The following is a 20,272-nucleotide window of genomic DNA, read 5'->3' as shown; positions in this document are numbered from 1 at the left end:
GTTCTTACGGGCACAACATTGGTGACCCCTGCCCTACGGCAACCAGGTATGGAGGCCATGTACCCAGTCTGTAGACATGCCTTTGCCTGATTTATCAATCACTTAATCTTTATTCATAAAGGGTCAGTTCATAACAAATGTCATGCCAAGATGCTTTACAAAAAGAGCTAGTCTGGACTATACTGTGTTATATATTATAAACACACAAAGACAGGATAAGATCCAGACCCATCTTACCTGCAGGGCTTTGTCTCATCCTGTCTTGGATCAATTCTTTTATATAGATATTAATACTTAGGTCTCATACTTGTATTTCAGAATTGTACAATGTTGATAATAGGGTTGGAAACAAAATGATTGATTATTGCAGTTGGGGTCAAAGTGTCAAAGTGAAATTATTTTATTATCATTATTTGAGTTGTTACAGTGATGATGATGATGAAGAAGAAGGTGACACTTAGGAGAGAAAGGCTCAAGTTCACAAAAGACAATGTAATGTGATTCTATAGCACCCTGTAATATTTTACTTTCCTCTTTGACTAATTTTTTTTTCATCTTCAACTAATTGGAACATTTCTCCACTGACAATTTGAAGGGATACAAACAGCTCTTATGGGCACTGTGAAAAAATATATGTTTTAAAATAGTGTCACTCTCACACTGATACCTGTCCATGAATTATGTGGTAAAATGAAGTGATGAGCAACAGGGCTGATTGTTTCTTTGAACATGATTTTGGTGCCTTGGTTTTAGGTAAAAATTACCCCTGAAAAGAAGTTGATATTCTCTGTTAAGAACTCTGCAGGTAAAATTTGGCTGTGAAAAGGAGGTTAGCAAGCAGCTGATATTCTAGCCTTAAAATAACTTTTTTCATATTAAAACTGGAGCAGTGTTAGCAGAAAGAAGGTGAAGAAGGTGAATTATTGTTTTTGGCACAAAGACTCTACAACCTTTTGCTTTGTTGGGTTAAGACCAACACAGCTATGATCATGAATCATAAACAAAAACCTTTTGTTCTATATAAATATTTAGTAAAAAGTATATGGAGTCATTTTGCTGCTTGTACAAACATTGCTATAACATTATGGTGAGAAGGTAAGTAAAATCTGCATGTGGGATAAGAAAAATGTACTTGCAGATTCAGGTGTCATTTTTTGAAATAAGATATTTTTCTGATCCTGTTAGTGAATGAGGCTTATAGTAAGATAATTTTTGCAAGAAATAAGACAAACTACATTTCATCTGGAGTGAGAGGCAACTTTTACAATTACTTTGTGACTCATATTTTCCTCATTTGAGAAATGATGAGTCAACCGACCAATTAACTTTTAGCTTCTTTTGTGCACAGGACTGAAATAACTCACAACAATCCATATGTCATTTTCTTGACCTGCAAAAAGCACTTGTCAAGGGGGACGCAGAAGAATCTTTAAATTAGTCCCAGCGGTGCTCATCACTGCCAGAGATCTCTGTTCAATCACATTAAAGTCTCCCTCAGTCCTCACCGGACATCTCCCTTGAATTACTGTCCAATCATATCTAATGTCTTTCCGGGAAAGTACGGACCAGGAAGTGCACAAGAAAATGGCTGTTTTTTTTTCCCACAGGACATAAATAGGCATGTAAGAGGATTTCTGAAATATGATTTGTTGACTCACTAAGAGGTTATCTGTCATGCTTAAATCCTTCTGATGTAACACTACTTTTCATTTTTCACCCTATCTGCCTCTTTTTTTATTTTGATCCAAAAAACATTTGACCACCAGAATCCAAGTGGAGAGTCTAACATAATGAAAAAGTAGATGATCCTAATATCACTGTTAAAATGATTAAATAAAAAACCCAACAACTTCTCTTTAAACTGAATTGTTTTATTTCAACCATTAACAAATATCAGTCCTTGAAGTTGTCAAAAAGAGTAACCCTGACTGCTCTACTTAAGTCATTGTGCATTTGATGGAACGGGGGAAAGAGTTAATATTCAGACAGTGAAAGCATGGAAGTGTAAGACCAAGAAAGCTTTAACAAGCCTCATGGCACACTAAAAATGACTCCACATACCTAAGAAAATCAAACAAAAGGAGGACAGGGGAATGTGGGTCACTGTGGGCTTGGGGGAGCTGGCAAACTTTCTTCTGGTTTCTGTGACATGAATCTTGGCTGACTGGGGCATCGTTGCCAGGCTCAAAGACCCCTCCTGTCTGAACTGATAACAGTCAATCCCGCCTGGATTTTGCTTTTGGTAAAGCTGAGCGGTGGTGATAAAACCTGTGTGGATTGAGCAAGAGGGAACATTTACACAGGATGAACATAAGTCAGTTTGACAGGTGTCTACTGTGATGATGTGTATCAGCTCCAGGTAGACTGGCCTCGACCTGAAGCTCTGAATTCTTTGAAGAGATGTGCATCAAAACCTGCTGTGCAAACAAGGAACTAATTGTTTTGTTTTTGCTTTGGAGCTTGTTTTACTGCAGCTATCCGTACCATTGTTAGACAATTCTGTTCAAATCACCCTTTGCCATTAAGTCAAAGTTTCAGTATCAGTGAATCATAAAACAAAATATCCTGTTGCAAAATTTTGACAGTATAAAACAATGATTCTAAAGTATTAATTTTCTTTGATCCTTCAAATTATTTCTGATGCCAAATTATTAAATTTAGAGGACATATCAACTGACGTACGCTTTAAAAAAAACAAGATCTGGGTACCAGACCTTTTTTTTTTTTAAGAAGTGTAGTTCTGGTCTCTAAGTCAAACTGTGTCTGTTGCATCTGATAGGCCTTTGTATCGACAATCGTTATTTGAACTTAAGCTGTGAACTCTTGCTCAGCTTATTAAAGCATGCCTGCCTTTTTTAATTGTGTGGAGCATATCATGGATGTAAAAAAAAAACATTTTTGAATGGGGTCTCTGTAATGGAAAATGAAACAGCGATGTGAAGCTCCAGAAGTATGTGTTCATGTAACTGTCTTTAACTGCGCTCCTGAAAAGTAATTGGGATGCAGTGTAGAATGTTACATAATATTAGTACAAAGACAACACGTCTCAAAAGTTGGATTTTTTTTTTTGACATACATTTGGTACAGGTGCATGTTTACCACTCGCTTACATTAACGCTTCCTTTAAGTGTTGAGGATCCAAGGCAACAAGTTTCTTGAGTGAAACTGGAATGTTGTCCCATTCATTGCTGGTGGAGTATTTCAGCTCCATAACAGTCTAGGGTGCCTTATCTTATTTTTGAATTCATGATGCACCAAATAATTCCAATGAGCTATGTGTGATAAGTCAGGGCTTCAAAAATGACAGTTTTGGACCTGGGCCCTATCACTGTGGAGCCATGCTGTCGAAGGACACACAGCATCAGGTTCAGAATTGTCTTGCTGCAATTTTTCAAAGTATTCCCTGACAATAGAAATTGCCTGGATGCTACAAAATCAATCCCAGATGCTGGCTTTTGATCAGTGTGCTTGCAAGAAGGCGGTTGGTTGTTAATAAGACCCCCTATGGGCTCAGAGCTCACTATCAACTTATATGGCTACAGGGTCTTATCTCTTCTGTACAAAAGTCTGTAACCTGCCTAATATTACTGACTGTAGATGATGTAGATGAACTCTTTGTGAATTTTATACACAGAACTATTTGCTCACACAGTCTCTTTCCAAGAACCTCAGTGAGCCTCTTCTTATCTTTACTTCTGAGAGACTCAGACTCTCTGGAATTCTCTGTTTATGTCCAGTCTTGATGCTAACCTATTGTAAAATAATCCTGTCTGTTCAGAGATATCCCCTCAGAGTTAACTTTCCAGCATTGCACAAATTTTTCACAACTCTTCAGAGCCCTTCTCCGTGTATGATTTGTGCTGTTTTTCAAAGAGTTTATATAATTTAAAGAGGGTGCGCGGCAGACACAGCCTAAACAGACAGATAATTTCACACACAGACATATTTTGAAAGTGATAAGTTACACAGTACAGACACAGAAAGTTAAAAATAACAAGGGTCACTTTGATAGCAGTATTCACAATTTACAGGCTGTACAGAATAATAACTGTCAGTGCCACCAGCAGATTATCAAATCAGGTGTGATTAATTCAAAACAACACCCACATGTATACAACCCTTGTGATCTTTGCAGTAACAGTTTCCCTCATTAACAGGGTGAACTCCTACAAAAAACAGACCATTTACAATTGAGACATACAAATTCAGTTTACAAAATGACATGTCTGTTTTTGACACCCAAGCACCCATATTCAAGAAAACAAGCTACCTTACAATAATTTCAAACCACGACTTCACTTGAAGGGGATGTTTCATGGTGTACTTGAACAAACAATATAAATATTCTTGGATCCTGACTGTAAGAATGCTGGAATGTGTAAAGCTATCCCTGCTATGCCATTTGAGCTGGGTCTGTAAGAGTCTGGCCCACTGTCCTACTTCCATTCTTGAGAATTCCCTCAGTGGTAACATGACCTGTGTTCAGTGCTGGTGGTTTTGGGCTACCAGTATCAGTCAGGTCCTCAGACTGAGGCTCGAGGAAAGCAACCCTCTTTCCATTTGACCGCTGTTCTGACTCTACTTCTCTGGGGTCAGAACACAGGATGATGGCTCGCGCCCCACGCCCTCTGGCTCCACCGCCCCGGCTGTCCCGACATCGACAGGGAGTGAGGTAGAGATATAAAAGCACTAGGACAATGCTGATCACACAGGAAGCCAGCGTAGTGAAAGCTGTGTTGAAGTGCTCGGCACCGCTGCGAGGGGTAAAGCCACTGGAGGAGGAAGTGCTTGCGTTCCCGACCACCACATTGACTTCTGGAAACCCAATGGGTTGGTAGCCTCGCCCTCGTACTGCTACACACCCAAAAGTTCCTGAATCTTCAATCAAGGCACCCCGAATTTCAATGGTACCATTGGGGTAAACTTTTAAGCGAGCATTAGGATCATCAGATGATGAATTCACCACAGTCCTTGGGGTGACCCAGAACACCACCAGCCTCTCCTGGACTGGCAAAGCAAACCCTGGACATGGTACTCTCAACCAGTTTCCAGGTTGTACTTGGTAAGTCTTTGCCTCAAAGGGCATGTCAGATGTGACCTTTTGGCTACAATTAGACCCTGGTCCTAAACTGTCCTTACATGGGAATTCTCCTCTGAAGTCTACCATGGGGCGATACTGTTTCCACATCCAGTACTCCATCATGGCAAGCACAGCACAGTCACAGACCAAGGGGTTTCCCTGCAAATAAATTCCACTTCTCTGGCTGAGAGACAGCAGGCTCTGGACAGGAACCTTTGAGAGCCTGTTGTCTGAAAGATCCAGAAAGGTCAGGTTACGAGGTCCACCAGGTTCCCAGTAAAGGCCGAAGGGGAAATCCACCAGTCGGTTCCCAGAGAAGTAGATCCCCTTTAGGCTGTAAAGATTGCTGAAGGCCCCTGGAATAATCTGGGTGATCTGGTTGCCAAACAGCAGCAGCTCTTTCAGTTCCTTTAGCCCAGTAAAGATAGATGAGTTCAGAACTGTAAGTTGGTTTGAAGAGAGGTCCAGCTGGAGAAGATGTGGTGTCACAACAAAGGCATTGACTTCAATTTGATTTATGTAGTTCATGCTGAGAACCAGTGTAGTAAGCCGGTCCAACGGCTGAGAAATCCAGTCCACAGGCAGGACAGTAAGGGCATTGTGGCTCAGGTCAAGCCGTGTGCCATAGCTTGGGAAGTCAAAGTGTGGCACCGTCAGATTGCGACCACTGCAGGAAATGATGTCACTGGCACAAAGGCAGTACAGCGGGCAAGTAGCCACAAAGGATGGGAATCCCAGACACACAGAGAGCAGAAAGGCTGCAGAAGCAAGGTTCCAACATCTGCCTCCATCGGTCCTGCTAGAAAGGTGTGACACGGTGGGATGCATCCTGGTGTTCCCTCAGGATGGCGTCTCAGGTTACCGTCTCACTGGGTGTACACATGTCAGGATTATTCACCTTTGGTAGTGGACGGGGGATGAGAGGGGCAGAGAGGAAAGAAATCAGTTGGGAAAGTTAAACCAATATACAACAGATTTACAACCTGCACCTTTGAAGCTGTTTGAAGAGTTCCTGATCTGCTTGACCATAAAATAAGTGAAACTGACTTTCATGGATTAGAAAAAAGTGAGCCTATACAGATTATAACAGTACATGTGTGTCACTAAAAATGAATAATAATCCACATCCAAATCATAACATCAGTGATGGTCACTGGTATTATCTACACGGAACTGTTACAGAAAGTACCAGAGCAAGTGTAACTTAATCCAAACATGTGGTTGAGTCATACTATGTTTCTCCAACCAATCCAATCTATCAGCTACAGCTGCCTAAATACCCAGGATATTTAACTATAGACTCATTAGTCTGGCTGGCATACTTCCAAAGAGTTAGAACTGGTTCTTTTAGATTGGCTACAAGAATACATTACAATCACAGACCACCAATTTGGTCTAAAGACTGACCAAAGTACAGATGTGTGTATTTATGCACAGTAGAAAACTGTTAGCAAACACAGGTGTAAAAACTTCACAGAAAATCATGATAAAATGTTCCTCCTTAACTGATCAGAATACTACGTTTCTGGTACCTGCATCAAACTAAGTGAGTCTGATAAAGTATGAGTTATGCATCTTAGTGACTAATGGGGCACTACAAGGTGGAATCTGTCACCTCTCTTCTTTAACATAAGGACTTCTCCTTAATGTATGCTAATGACTTACAGTGCTGGTTTACAGGGACTAGTCAGAAATCGCTCTAGTTATGTTTGCAGCACAACATCAAGTATAACAGTAAAAAGAGCATCATGATGATTTTAAGAGCCAAATAAGATCAGACGCTGCTTTCAGTCATCTCCAGCGTTAGTGTTACAAACTGTATGCACAGGCTCATATGCTGGCAGGCAAATTTCCAATGTGTACAGACGATGTTCAAACAATGCTGTTCAGGGCGTGGCGTAGTCTGTTTTATGCTGCTCATTTGTGGAGCAGTTGCAGTAAAATGAAATGAGAAATCTACAAGTAGCGCATAATCTTCTCCATCGTTTACAAACTGCAGACATGCATGAGTGCAAGTTGTGTTTGTTTCTCATAATGTCCCTGTTACCTGCTGTGCTGAGGAATTTTATCTACAAATTTATGCGCCAATTAATTTACTCTGAAGATGAAATCATGAAGCAGCTGACTCTGGGCACATTCAGTACTTTCCTTGTCTTTGCTAACACTGTAAACTTCTGTTCCAGTTTATCACCTGATTTAATCATTTGTTTGTCTTATATTGTCCTATAAACTGATACAGAGCTATGGGTCTAAAACAAAGTACAGTATTTTTTTTTCTTTCCTTCTTTCTTTCTTTCTTTCTTTCTTTCTTTCTTTCTTTCTTTCTTTCTTTCTTGAGTGATCTATCTTTGTTTATCACAGCCTTTTATTCAGCTGATGGTAAACCCAGAATATTGGACAAAAATAATAACAAAAAAATGAATAAAAAGTGTTTGAAATTTCCCCGTAACTTCTGTGATATAAGGACTACAGAAGCGCAAAAGCGTGGCTAAGAAGCATTTAACAGATGTTGATGCCACAAAACCAATCCTCATCCAACAGATCATGAAGTGTTGTGGCTCTAATCATCAGACATTTGAAGATAGGGTGAATGTGGACTGTGAGCCACAGAAAATAGAACTTTTGAAAAGGCCACATGAATTTTTATGAGCCATTTTCAACCAACTGTAAATAATTGTTTAGGACTTTATAAAGCACCAGCTCTTTGATCTCAGTGAGACCACCCTGGTTGAATTGTTCAAACGTGAAAATCTATTTGTAAAATAGATTGAGAGTAGAGAATGGAAACAGAAAATTTAAGTTACAGGATTTGTGGAAAATGTATATCAGTGATTCAGGTCATTCATTCTCGTGTTAATGTTATTTTACTGTGCTCATTGTCTGCTCTTGTGAAGCGTTTACAAGCAGGTTTTCATGATATGAGTGAAAGCAAAGCAAAACAAAACAGTGGAAACCCACAGCTCACCTTGACGCCCACGCAGCTTCCTCTTCAAACCAGCAGTTCCTCTGCCTCTAGCTTCGCATCCAGGAGCGCTCTCCGGACGCGATGCAGGACCGCGTCCCTTACACGGCTCCAAATTTCCTACAGAGAACTTGAATCGCTGTTCTTTAAGTTCAGCTCCTCATAACTGACTACTCGGAGTGTTTGACGTAAAGAAGGAAGCCGCAGCTGCTCTATTCACTTGCAGGTCGAGTCGCATGTAGCGGTGGGAGGGGTCGCTATGAGAATGGGGGACACATCAGCAGCGGATCCAGTGAGAACGCATGATGCCAAAATGAGGAGAACAGACGCTGAGAAAAGAGGGAAGGCGTGGTGGGAGAGGAAGCAGCATCATCAGCACAAAGCCTGAAAACTGAATGCTTTTCACGCCACGTGTGGATTTATTTCACTCCCTCTCTGACGTTTTGGTCAAAACAAGTTATAAGCTGCGTAAAGAAACAGACCCTGTCACTTCTGCCAGATCTATAAATATTTTCATTCAGGTGAAAAAGTGAACGTCTCTAATGCTCTTTTAGAAACAGTAGACCATGAATAAAGGAAGCCATACAGCTGATTAAAGCTGCAGTGGTCAATTTTAGCCCTGAATCAGTGATGCTAAGAACAACTGATACTTTCACAGCAGAAATGTTACAGCAGTAGCACAAGATGTCATGCAAGAATTTGTAGGGTATGCTGGTTGTACACTTTAATAAAAGTTTGGGACCCATAAAAATGGTGTGAAACATGTATATGGACACGGACACCCCCCTACTGTCATGTTTGTTTTTGTGATTTTGTACTACATCTTGTTCAGCTGTCAAGAGATGAATATTCAGGCACTAATGTAATATTTTAGTAATTTTTGGTGGTTAAAATTAACAAAGCTCACACAGGCATTTTTGGGGCAGCTTTGGGGTCTTTAGGATGCACGGGTGCATGCGTGTCATTTACTAGACCAGGGTGAAAGGCAGTATGCAGCCATGTTGAATCCCTGTGCTTGTGTTTCTGTATTTACAGAGTAAAATAAAAGTTAATTCTAAAAACCCAAGCGCGCCTGGAATGTTGTTCATTTGTCCAAGTGTGCAACAAAAGCAAAGAAGATATTTGGGCCACAGAAGTGCAGAAACAGAACAAAATGGTAAAATGTTTGCTAGGGGTGTGTGTAATATTGGACAGTCTTATATCGCATTCATCGTGGTAATTTTAATACGGAACATCATTCATTATTTTAACCACTTTTCCTGGCAGGGAGTTGGAGGCTCTCCCAACTGTCTTTGGGCACAAGGTGTGGTACAACCTGATCAGGTCTCCAGCCAATCACAGAGCAAACAAATAGAGACAGACAACCATCCATACACACGGTCATAAGTACAGACAATTAAGAGCAACCAGTCAGCCTAATGAGCCTGTTTTTGGACTGTGTGAGGAAGGCTGCTGAGAAAGAACATGCCAGTGTACCATACCAGTGTGCAGCACTAACATACGGTATTTTATAAACAAGATACATAAACTTGAATCCAGACAGATCTTAATACTGTGATTAATGCCCCGTTTACACAACAACGTTTCATCTGAAAACGCTAAAACGCAGTGAAATAATCTGTGTTTACACGGAAATGCAGAGGGACTGGAAACGCTGTAGTAAGCATGCCAGGCCTGTAAGTGGCGCTATAACTGTCTTGTCCAGAAGCCGCTTTTGGGAGATCTCCTCAGAAGTAGAGTTGAGCCGATCATCTGGTTCATTGGTGAATACTAAGTTAAAAATTGAAGCAAAAGATGCTCATTTTTCTTAAAGACAGTCAGCAGATTCAGTAAATTGAGCAGCACTAGCACAACACAGTAGTTTGCAACGATCGTAACAACCGTACTGTTGTTCTGTTGTATGCACTCGCGCGAGGTGGAGTCTGACGTCAGTGTTTCCACTGAAAACTCTGGCTTACTGTTTACACGACAACGGTGTCGCCAGCGTTTCAGGAAAATCCCGCTCCGGAGGCCGTTTTCAAAAGTTTGCGTTTTAGGTCGGTTAAAACACTGTTTCTGTGTAACGCGAGGCTGAAACGCAACAAAACTTTTGCGTTTCACCCTAAAACCACTGTCGTGTAAACGGCCCCTACGTAAGCAGTCAAATAATCCAAAGATCTGGATATATAAAATAGATCAAGTTTTCAGTATATTGCTGTGCAGATGTTCACAGTTATAGAACATGTGCCCACTAGGGGGCACCCGAGAGTTATTATAAGAGGAGATTGAATAAAAGAGGAAGTGAAGTGTGTTCATGAGGCGGAATAAAGAAGCCATGAGAAATGACCTGTCGTCTCCCAAGTCTTTTTAGAACAGAACATTCTACAATTGCTGTTAAAATATTTTAGTTTCAGAAAATTGGAAAGATGCCCACCCCCCACCTGCCATAACCCCCACCCAGTTCTCTTCTTCAAAGTGAAACATCACAAAAAATTAAAAATAAATAAATCAGCTTTATTTATAGAGCACTTTAAATACAAACAGAGTTTGAGCCAAAGTGCTGAACAGCAAGGAAAACCCAACAAGAGCCAATAGCAAGTATAAAACACCAAATGATAAGATAAAAAGGGAGACAAATGAACAGCGTAAAATGCTAATGTGTCAGGGCAGCACAAACACATTAGACACAAACTTCCATAGCCATTATTAGATGGAGTCATGGCCATGAACGCACACAACCACAGACAGCAGCTGACAGCACACACTCATCAACAGACACAGATACATACATACACACAAGTTCTTCTACAGGAAGACATCATAATTATGAAAGGAAATAAACTCATGAAAAAGCAAGAGAATAAAAGTGAGTTTTAAGATGTTTTTTAAAACAGTCCAGGGAGCCAGAGTATCTAATATGTAATGGGAGTTCGTTCCACAGCCTCGGTGCAGCAACTGCAAAGGCCCTGTCTCCAAGGGTTTTTTTTGTGGGACCTTGGTACAGTAAGGAGTTCTTGGCGTGATGATCTGAGGGGCCTTGCAGTGCTGTATGGTGATATTAGCTCTGTAAAATAGCTGGGAGCCGTGTTGTGACAAGCTTTGTAAACAAACAAAAGAATTTTGTACTGATTTCTAAAACGAACAGGCAACTAATGGAGTGATGCTAATAAAGGTGTTATATGATCCCTTTTTTTACGTCTGCAAAGCAGTCGGGCTGCGGCATTCTGTACAAGCTGTAATCGCTGTATTGATGCTTGGTTAATTCCAAAATACAAGGAGTTACAGTAGTCAAGTCTGGAGGATATCAGGGCATGGATGACTTTCTCCAAGTCTTTATGTGACAGAAATGGTCTGAAAAATAAAAATAAATAAAAATAAAGACTCTTGTATGTTTACATAAGAATACATATACATAAGCACAACGGTGTACCTGATGTTTAAATTGTAAACACAAACAGATCCTATAGTGCTGTTTGAATTCAGTCCATTCTTTGTTGACTTTGTAACATTTGGTCTGAGCTGTATGGTTTTCCAAATATAGTGAATATACATTCTGGCAGCATTTGCTTTGAATCCAGACTATTCTCAGAGGAGTTTCTCTGGGTACCATCCAGCACCCTCAAACCCTTTAATTGGTTCTGGTCCGACAGAATCGTGTCTTTATTCACAGGCACGACAGCTCATTTAAATGATTTAGATAGTTCTCTTGAAAAGCTGTGGGGCTCACAATCCCTGCAGAGACAGCCAGGCCTGCCTACAGTACACAGCAGCATGATGCAGCTAATAGTGGTCCAGCAAGGACAATTTGGCTTAATTAGAGATAATATCGTTGCAATTAAACATCTGTGACCTTGACGATGTCTTTTCTATTTTCTCTAACAGAGACACAGTGGCAGTGTTGCTGGGTTGCACAGTGTTGTTGAAGATTGAGCTCAGAATGCACTTTCAGGATTTGCTTGTTGAGCCAAATATTTCAGACAGTGTTAAGCTGTGTAAAGGGTTTATATAATCCCCACTCATTTTTTAAAATACTTTTGAGCTGCACTGTGTTGGAAGTCAAAATTCAGACTGCTTCCTCATCCATTTAATGCTGCCACATGTTTCCCATTAGACACGTGGAACTTTATTTTCTAAAGTGCTCACTGTTTGTGTTTTCGAGGCTGTTTATCGCTGTGGCCCTGTGTGCTACGGGCAGATGGCTCCTTTCAAATCACATGAAAGTCTTTCTCTACTTAATCAGTCCGTCAAGGTTGTTAGATGTGAGATCGAAGCGCTGGCTGTTGTTTTTTTCCTCTCATCCTTTTGCTTCCTTGGTTGATCTTGTTGATCTTCACACATATATTAAAACACACACACACAACTGGTCAATAACAAGACCCAAGAAAGGGAGAAAAATCAATTGAATTCTCATTTTAAAAGATGAGACCATTCCATTAGCTTAAAGAGAAATGAGAATGAGGGCTGCTGTCTTAGAATCCTGACTTCAGTCTAATCACAACGCAGTAGTAATTACGAGGTTTCCTCCCAGGACACCACGACAAACATCTTGCTGTATGTTTCCATGGCACCGATCATCAAGGGAGGAGGCCTGTTGGGAATTTGCCAGTGTCCATCGTGGCTTCAAGATGATGCAGTCATGTCCCTGATATGCAAAGAATGAATGAAGCGTCATTTTCCTGATCCTCTTCTTCCTTTCAGATAAAATTCTGTTCCTGTTAACAGGGATGTGGAATGAGCTGCACTGAAAGATAATTAAGCCGACAGAATGTGCAGAACTCAGTCCTTCACCTCACCTAATCACATGGCTTATGGCTTTTACTTTCAGCCTCTACCCGTGACTGCTTGTCTCACCTGACAGTAGAATGTCTGTAATTACATCCCTTTTACACCCGAGGTGTGCAGCAGCCATTCGTTACTTTAAAAGAATGAACATCAGCAGATATCTACATGTCTTTCCCACAAAAGGTAGTTCGATTTCTCCTTCCAGAAGCTTTAGACACAAAATCATAGATGATTATAAGTATTTAGTTTTTTCTTTATTTCTTACATTTTAATGGTTTTCTGAACAGCTGTACCAGTGCACTGTTCTTTCTCTTTCTCTTTCTATTGAGACTTCCATAGAAACTCTGCTCAACCCTTAGAAAATGGAAAAAAGGCAAGGAAATTAATGTTTCACAACTATTCACTTAATAAGTTCAAGGCATTAGGTATGAATTTCCTACAGTTTTTCGTTTTCCATTTGCAGAACTTGATTAAGGCCAGGGCAGATGAACCTGACGTGTGGTTTTTCAGCACCAGAGAGGGATGAATGAACCCACTGATGGAGAGGGAAACCCATCCATTTGTTCTGTGTGTGCAAACACATCAACAGCAAACCATAAAGCATATAATGGTGTGTCAGTTTTTTGAAAAATGTACATAGCTGATGCCGACCTAAACACATTCAAAAGGTAGAAATTAGGAAAAAATAGAGACACTGTGTAGTTAATGGCAAAGTGGTGATTACAAGCATTGCTCATTTGATTTATCGTGTCCGTCAGCCTCATGCAGAGTACAGTCTGTAAAGCTGTAAATGAAGTCTATACAGACACTGGGAGCTGTGAAAAGTGAATCAATTGAAGAATTTTAATCTCACTCTTTCCCTGTGCAGGGAAATGATTTCTTTTAAGAAACCCTGCAAGGTTAAAGCTGATGCCATTCAAGCTCCTCGGGAGTTTTAAATGGTAGGCAAACTTAGGACTCTGTGCTTCTTTTAGATTAACTTCTCTGAAATAAAAATCCTCAGAGCATGAAAAACACATTATCTATCATTTATGAACTCTTCATAAAATGTAAGTTGAATTTAAATCTAATGAACAGATGATGAATGGATAAATGACTGTAAGGAAGGATGGATTGATAGGTAGATAAAAAAAAGATAAGTTTTGATTTATTTTTTCCTTCTCAACAGCTATAAAATGTGGAAAAACTACATCCTTTATAACACTTGATGACATAACACACACTCCCTCAACTGTTTCACTTCTGCTCACAGCTGTGCAGCCTATAGAGCCTCTATACTGTGTTTGTGTTCACACACCAAACACTGTTGCTTTGCACTACAAATACAGGTGCTGATGACCTCTTCAATTCAAAGCTGCCTCCCACCTCCTCTGTGTGAATGTGTATGAAAGACAATGTGTGGGTTTAAATAATGCATGTAGTACAATGCAGGACTACTGTGGCATCAAAAACAGCTTTGTACTAATGGACTGTTCAAACCTACAATTTTTGTGTAAATGATAAAGAATCAAAATTTCACTGCAGCACTGGGAGTTATTCTAACTAGTCGCTGTAAATGTGTTCATGTTCTGATTTAATTTGTACATGTTAAATTTCCCTCACAAAAAAAACTGTCAGTCATTATCAACAGAAACTGAAGTGGCAAAGCAGATATGTGCAGGCTGTTTTTTGACCTTTGAACCTTTTAACTGCATAAGGTGCATCACCTGTGGGTAATTTAAAACTAGGGTGTTAAAAATTAAACCCAGCACTTACCTGCCATGTTAATTACTGTATGAGCACGTCAGCAGAGACAGATCCATGTAGAGTGACAGATCTTTGTGACTGGAAGATGTCGATGACTGTACACTTATATGTTTGAGCTTAATTTATTTTCTAGATTTAATCAAAGTATGTGGCAACTTTTAATCAATGAAAATGAAAAATGATATAAAGGCAGGAAATTATGATGGGCTCAATAGTTACTGAAGGATATAAAAGCTTAAACTGCTAAAGCCGAATCTCACTAATGCACCTTTCAAAGTCCGAGTTGATTTAGTTGGTAGCTTCTTTTTTTTCCTGAGTACGTGCTTTTAGTGATGGAAATCTTTTCCCTTTAATCAAGCACAGATGATCTGCTGCTGCCACAGTAAGGCATTCATGCAACGAGGAACTTATTTATGTTTACGGCTTGAGGAAGTTTCCCTCGTTGACCACTATTGTTGCTGAGCCTGCTCGGTGATGTCAGGCTGCTCTTTTTCTCTCCCTTAAACTTTCCCTTCAGAAAGTAGTTTGTTGAGCCTTTTCCAGTCATGCAAGCACACCGTCAGTGAAGAGGACCATATGTTTCCTTTGAAAGGCACAAGAAGAGTGATGCAGATTAGAATAAGAGCTGATACAGCTGCAGATGACGTAATAAGCAGATGATGCTCATTACAGAGAAGGGAATATTAACAAAGATCAAACAGAATGAAGAAGCCTGCAGATTAAGTTTGATATATTCATCATTTAGTTATCATTTTCAGTCTCTCCCATTTCAAAATAAAAAGATGTACATCACTGAAATCAAAGGGGACGAAGATGATCATTTTAGCTAATGAGCTATGAAAATATGAACTAAGTAGACATGATGTGTATAAATGAGAAAGACCTTCATGTTTCTGGAACGGAATATATTTGTGCTGCTGCTGCTGGTTATGTTCATACAACTGACAGATTCAGGACTTAGTGCTGGCAGCTAACGATGACATGTGAGCAGTATTTCCCAGGGAATAACGTATAGCACTGATCCTGCAGTCCAGTACCAATTAAAATAACAATGGAGTGGAGAATGAGCAAGAGGCAGAGAGAAAGAAGAAGGAAAGAAAATGGGAAGAAAGAGGGAAAGAGGGAAAGAAAGAGATTTGCGGTAGATCTTGAGCCACCAGAACATTTATTTCCATTTAGCAGCTAAAAAAAGAAAGTCCAGCAGTTAAGAGGAGCTTTGTTGTCTATGATGACATTGCACTTTGGTTTTATGAAGCGAGATTGGAGAGGGTTTTAAATCCTTTTCATTCTCACAGGAGGGAATTCATCTAAATCCAATTTTTGTCTTTTTTTTTTTTAAATATGTAACATTATACAGATCCTAAAATATGATGAAAATTGTGGAGACGATTAAAATTGTGATAGATTTGTTTGGAAGAGGATTTTGTCAGTAGATGCAAATAATCTAAATGTAAGAGGTCAAGCCTGATTCTCAAAGGGGTTGAGTGACTTTTATGCCTGAACCTGTGAAAATGAGCTGAAAAGACATAGTCCACTTCACAAAGCTAATGCAAGGGGGCAAATCATGAAACAGTTCTTTCGTGTTGTGATTTAAATAATAATTTAATTTAATTCTAAATAATAATAATAATAATAATAATTATAATAATAATAATAATAATAATAATAATAATAATAATAATAATAATAATAATAATGTCAAAAAACAGTGTTTTTCTCACTCACTCTCGGCAGTTAGTTAAGAATGAAATGCGAACTTTGTATCACTACCACCATTAACTGACTTCACAATACACTGGCAAAGGTTTTTTCTCATCTTTTTTTTTTTTATTATTATCACACATACAACAAAGCAATCTCAGGATTAAAAAGCACATGAGTCAGTGTTCTGGCTCATCTCTGTCACAATCCACTACAAAACTGGGTCAAACTGTACAGAGCTGCAGAACTTAAACGGTGTTTTGCTCTTGAATATCATTGGGCTGATTAATTGGTTCATGAATTAGTGACTGAAACTGAACAGATAAAGAGGGCAAATGATGTGTAGTTCTTGCTGCTGTTAGCCACAATCTTTTCCTTAAGAATACCCCATTGTATCTGCAAAAACTCTCCATCTGCTATTCTTCTTTTAGTGAAACAGCACACTCCAGTGGAAACACGAGGTACTACCATCCCTATAATTTGTATATCAGTGCATTGGCCACTTTATACATCTTGATGTTTGGCAGTCTTTAAAATCTCAAAATACTATAAGATTGGTTTATGATACCAACAGTGCATAAATCTTATTGTCCAGCTGGTAAGAGACGCTTTGATGCCATGATGACATCGAACTTTGGTTTTATGAAGCGAGATTGGAGAGGATTTTAAATCCTTTTCAGTCTCACAGGAGGGAATTCATTTTAATCCAGTTTTACTTTATTTTTATGTAACATTATACAGGTAACATTATCCTAAAATATGATGAAAATTGTGGATACGCAATACTGATTACATTTGTAGAGTAGTTTGGAAGTGGATTTTGTCATTAGAGGTAAATCATTAAGCCTGATGGTTTGGTATTGAGCCAAAAAGACAAGCCTGTAGTCCAGTTAGCAAAGCCAAAGGACACTCAAATAATTAAATGTACCTTAAACTGCAGAGCAAACAGCACTGTGGCAGCAGATGTTTCCTCTTGAGGTGGGGGGCCTTGTGGTTTGTTGGTGGCAAATGACCCATCACTGCCTTGAGAGGCAGCTGATTGATTTACTTGAAAGGTAACCTTAACCCAACGGTTAAAGGTAAAGCCTTGTCTCTGATTGGGGAATACATAATATAAATACACTATAGTGTTGCCAAAAGTAACAGAAACCACCATGGCCACAGGTGTGGAGAATCAAGGGTCTAGGCATGCAGACTGCCTCTACAAATGTTGGTGAAAGAATCGGTCGCCTTGATAAGCTGTCAACTGTCCAATGAGCTCATTTCCTCATGGTGTAATATTCCACGGTCAACTGTCAGTGGTATTTTCACAAGGTCGAGGCAATTTGGCACAACAGCAACTCAGCCATGAAGTGCCTGGCTAAGTAAAATCACAGAACAGGGTCAGCCCATACTGACGCAGACAACGCCCAGAAGTCACCAACTCTCTGCAGAGTCACCAGCGACAGACCTCCAGACTTTGTGTGAAATTACAAACAAGCTCAAGATCAGTGAGCAGAGCACTTGGCTCCATGGACTGGGTTTCCATTGACAAGCAGCTACATCCAAGCCTTACTTTACCAAGTGCAGAGTCAAGCGTCAGCTGCAGTGATGTAAAGTGTGCCATCACTGGACTCCGGAGCAGTGGAGACATGTTCTCTGGAGTGATGAATCATACTTCTCTGTCTGGCAGTCTGATGTATGAGTCAGGGTTTTACAGTTGCCCGGAGAATGGTGCTTGCGTTACCGCATTAAGCCAAGTGTAAAGTTTAGAGATTACAGCGTAGGCTTGTTTTCAGGAGATGGGCTTGGCCCCTTGGTAACACTGAAAAGAAGTCTTATTGCTTTAGCATAACAAGAAATGTATGACAATTTCATGCTCCCAACTTAATTGAAGCAATTTGAGGATTACCTTCTTGTTCCAACTTGACGGTGCACCAACGCACAAACTAAAGTCCATAAAGTCATGGATGAGTGAGTTTGGTGGAGGAACTTGACTGGCCTTCACAGAGTCCTGACCTCAAGTCAACAGAACACCTTTGGGACTACTTAAAGTGAAGACTGTGAGCCAGGCCTTCTTGCCCTTAATCAGTGCCTGACTCACAAATGGACTTTAGGAAGAGTGGAGTCAAAAAATCCCATAAACCCACTCCTAAATGTTTTGGTAGCCTACCTAGAAGAGTTGAAGCTGTCATAGCTGCCAAGGGTGGGCCAACTCCATATTAAACCCCCATGGATTAAGGATGGGATGTCTACTAAGTACATGTGCATCTAAGTGTTTGATAAAAATGTATTACTGTGATGTACTTCATTCAAAAAAGGATTATTCATTCATTTATTCATACCACTCTGTTATCCCAAAAATCAATATTTCTTTTTACTGAGGGTTGTAAATTTTTGTCTGTGAAATTACTTCCAAAATCAATGAATGATACAAAGTCATGTATGGAAAATGGAACATGGAAAAACCCAGAGGGAAAAAGACGTGGCCACCCTGGTACAGTTGCTGCCCCCATCTCTTACCTGTTGTTTATGCATATACACTGGAACTAAGTCTACCAGTGAGATTTAATGCACAACATAAAATCAGTAACATTTGCTGTGAAATAGGAAACCAGAACCACATTCTCATAGTTGCAACTTTATACCAGTTGATTTACCAGAGCAGCATAAAAAAATCCTGAAATTCAGTTACGGCCTCTGGTTTTGTTTGCCACCCTAAGATTTTCAGTGGCCCCATCTGGCCACCCTCAAGAAAAAAAAAAAAAAAAAAAATTCTGTGATGCCACTGCTTTTGGAAAAATGAATCATTTACATCCTCATCATGCAGCTGCCTACACAGTATTACAGTAAACAATATACGTATCAATCAAAATGTACAAAAGTAAAATTAGATATACCCATCCACCAACTTCACTCAAAATACTGATTAACTTCATTATATACCCGAACATGTATTCAATGTGGTCATTTAATGATTATTTTTCATCAACTAGAAAATCTGATGAAACAGATTTGACTTACTTAAGATAATCCGTAAATATTTTTGGCTTTTTCCTTGGTATACTTCTTATGTTTGTCACAGAATATGAAGTCAGATTTATTTATATTGAGTTTCTTTGTTATTCTGAAACCATTTGGAAATAGATTGCTCCTTCTTATTGGCTTCCTGAAATCCCAAACATCATCTATGTATATCAAAAACAAAAGAGGTTCAGAAATGTACCCTGAGGTACCCCAGTGTCAGGAGAAATCACACACTGATTTTTTAACAAGATAATAAGAGGGATGGGAAGTCAAGGAAAAAGAGATTAAATTATTTCTATATAATTTCTCAAGTCAGTGGTGTTCTTGATAATCCTTTTGTAACTGAGGGTTCAGCTCCTCGTGAGCAATGCAAAACGTATGACTTTCAGAGGACCAGCATAATATACCATATCGTCTGAAAAAATAATTGCAAATACATGTAATGAAGTTAATCTTGTCTGATTTACAGTTGTTATGCATTCCACAAGGATTTCATCTTTCTTATTGTTGGGCTTGGATGCATAAACTTACTATTAACATGGGCACATTAGCACATATAGACGTTGACAAAAGAAGTTCATTATAACACACTAGCACAAAAGTATAAAACCGTTTTACAATGTGCTGTTTCACGGCAATAAATCTATTACCAGAAATTTCTCCCCTCTCCACAGTCTCCACTTGAAGTAACAATGACACTCAAGGATTAATATTTATATTATTTATATCAAAAATTGATTATCATTACTGATATAGAAAGAAAGAAAAAAGTTGGATAATGTCAAAGGAAATGAATGATAAAAAAAAAAAAAAAAAAAAAACGCGTCATATAGTCACACCCAAAGATTACATGCAGACTTTCCCAGATGGACCAAGACCCAGAAGAGGGAGGGAGAAAGAAAAGCCAGAAGAGACACTACAGAGACACACCTGTATTCAGACTTTGATGGGAAATAGCCCTGAGAGGTGAGGAGTGATCTTTCTCTAAAACCTAACCAAGCTTTATTGTTGTGATA

At 39.4% G+C, this 20,272-nt stretch overlaps 1 protein-coding gene across 1 annotated transcript; it reads right to left on the bottom strand.

Annotated features, from left to right (window-relative positions):
* Positions 1-1,937: 1,937 nt before the first annotated feature.
* On the bottom strand, positions 1,938-8,295 carry LOC141810691 (amphoterin-induced protein 2-like). The gene is made up of 2 exons (XM_074698452.1): positions 8,046-8,295; positions 1,938-5,978 (listed from the first exon to the last, which is right to left on the bottom strand). The coding sequence occupies exon 2, from the start codon at positions 5,906-5,908 to the stop codon at positions 4,394-4,396; it is 1,515 nt and encodes a 504-aa protein (XP_074554553.1). The 5' UTR covers positions 5,909-5,978; positions 8,046-8,295; the 3' UTR covers positions 1,938-4,393.
* Between the last annotated feature and the right edge of the window lie 11,977 nt (positions 8,296-20,272).

Source organism: Halichoeres trimaculatus, unplaced genomic scaffold (genome assembly GCF_033239565.1).
Source record: "Halichoeres trimaculatus isolate MK-OKI-2021-1 unplaced genomic scaffold, fHalTri1.1 fHalTri1_scaffold_21, whole genome shotgun sequence".
In the NCBI taxonomy this organism is placed as follows: domain Eukaryota; kingdom Metazoa; phylum Chordata; class Actinopteri; order Labriformes; family Labridae; genus Halichoeres; species Halichoeres trimaculatus.
This window is presented reverse-complemented; position numbering and strand designations above follow the sequence as displayed.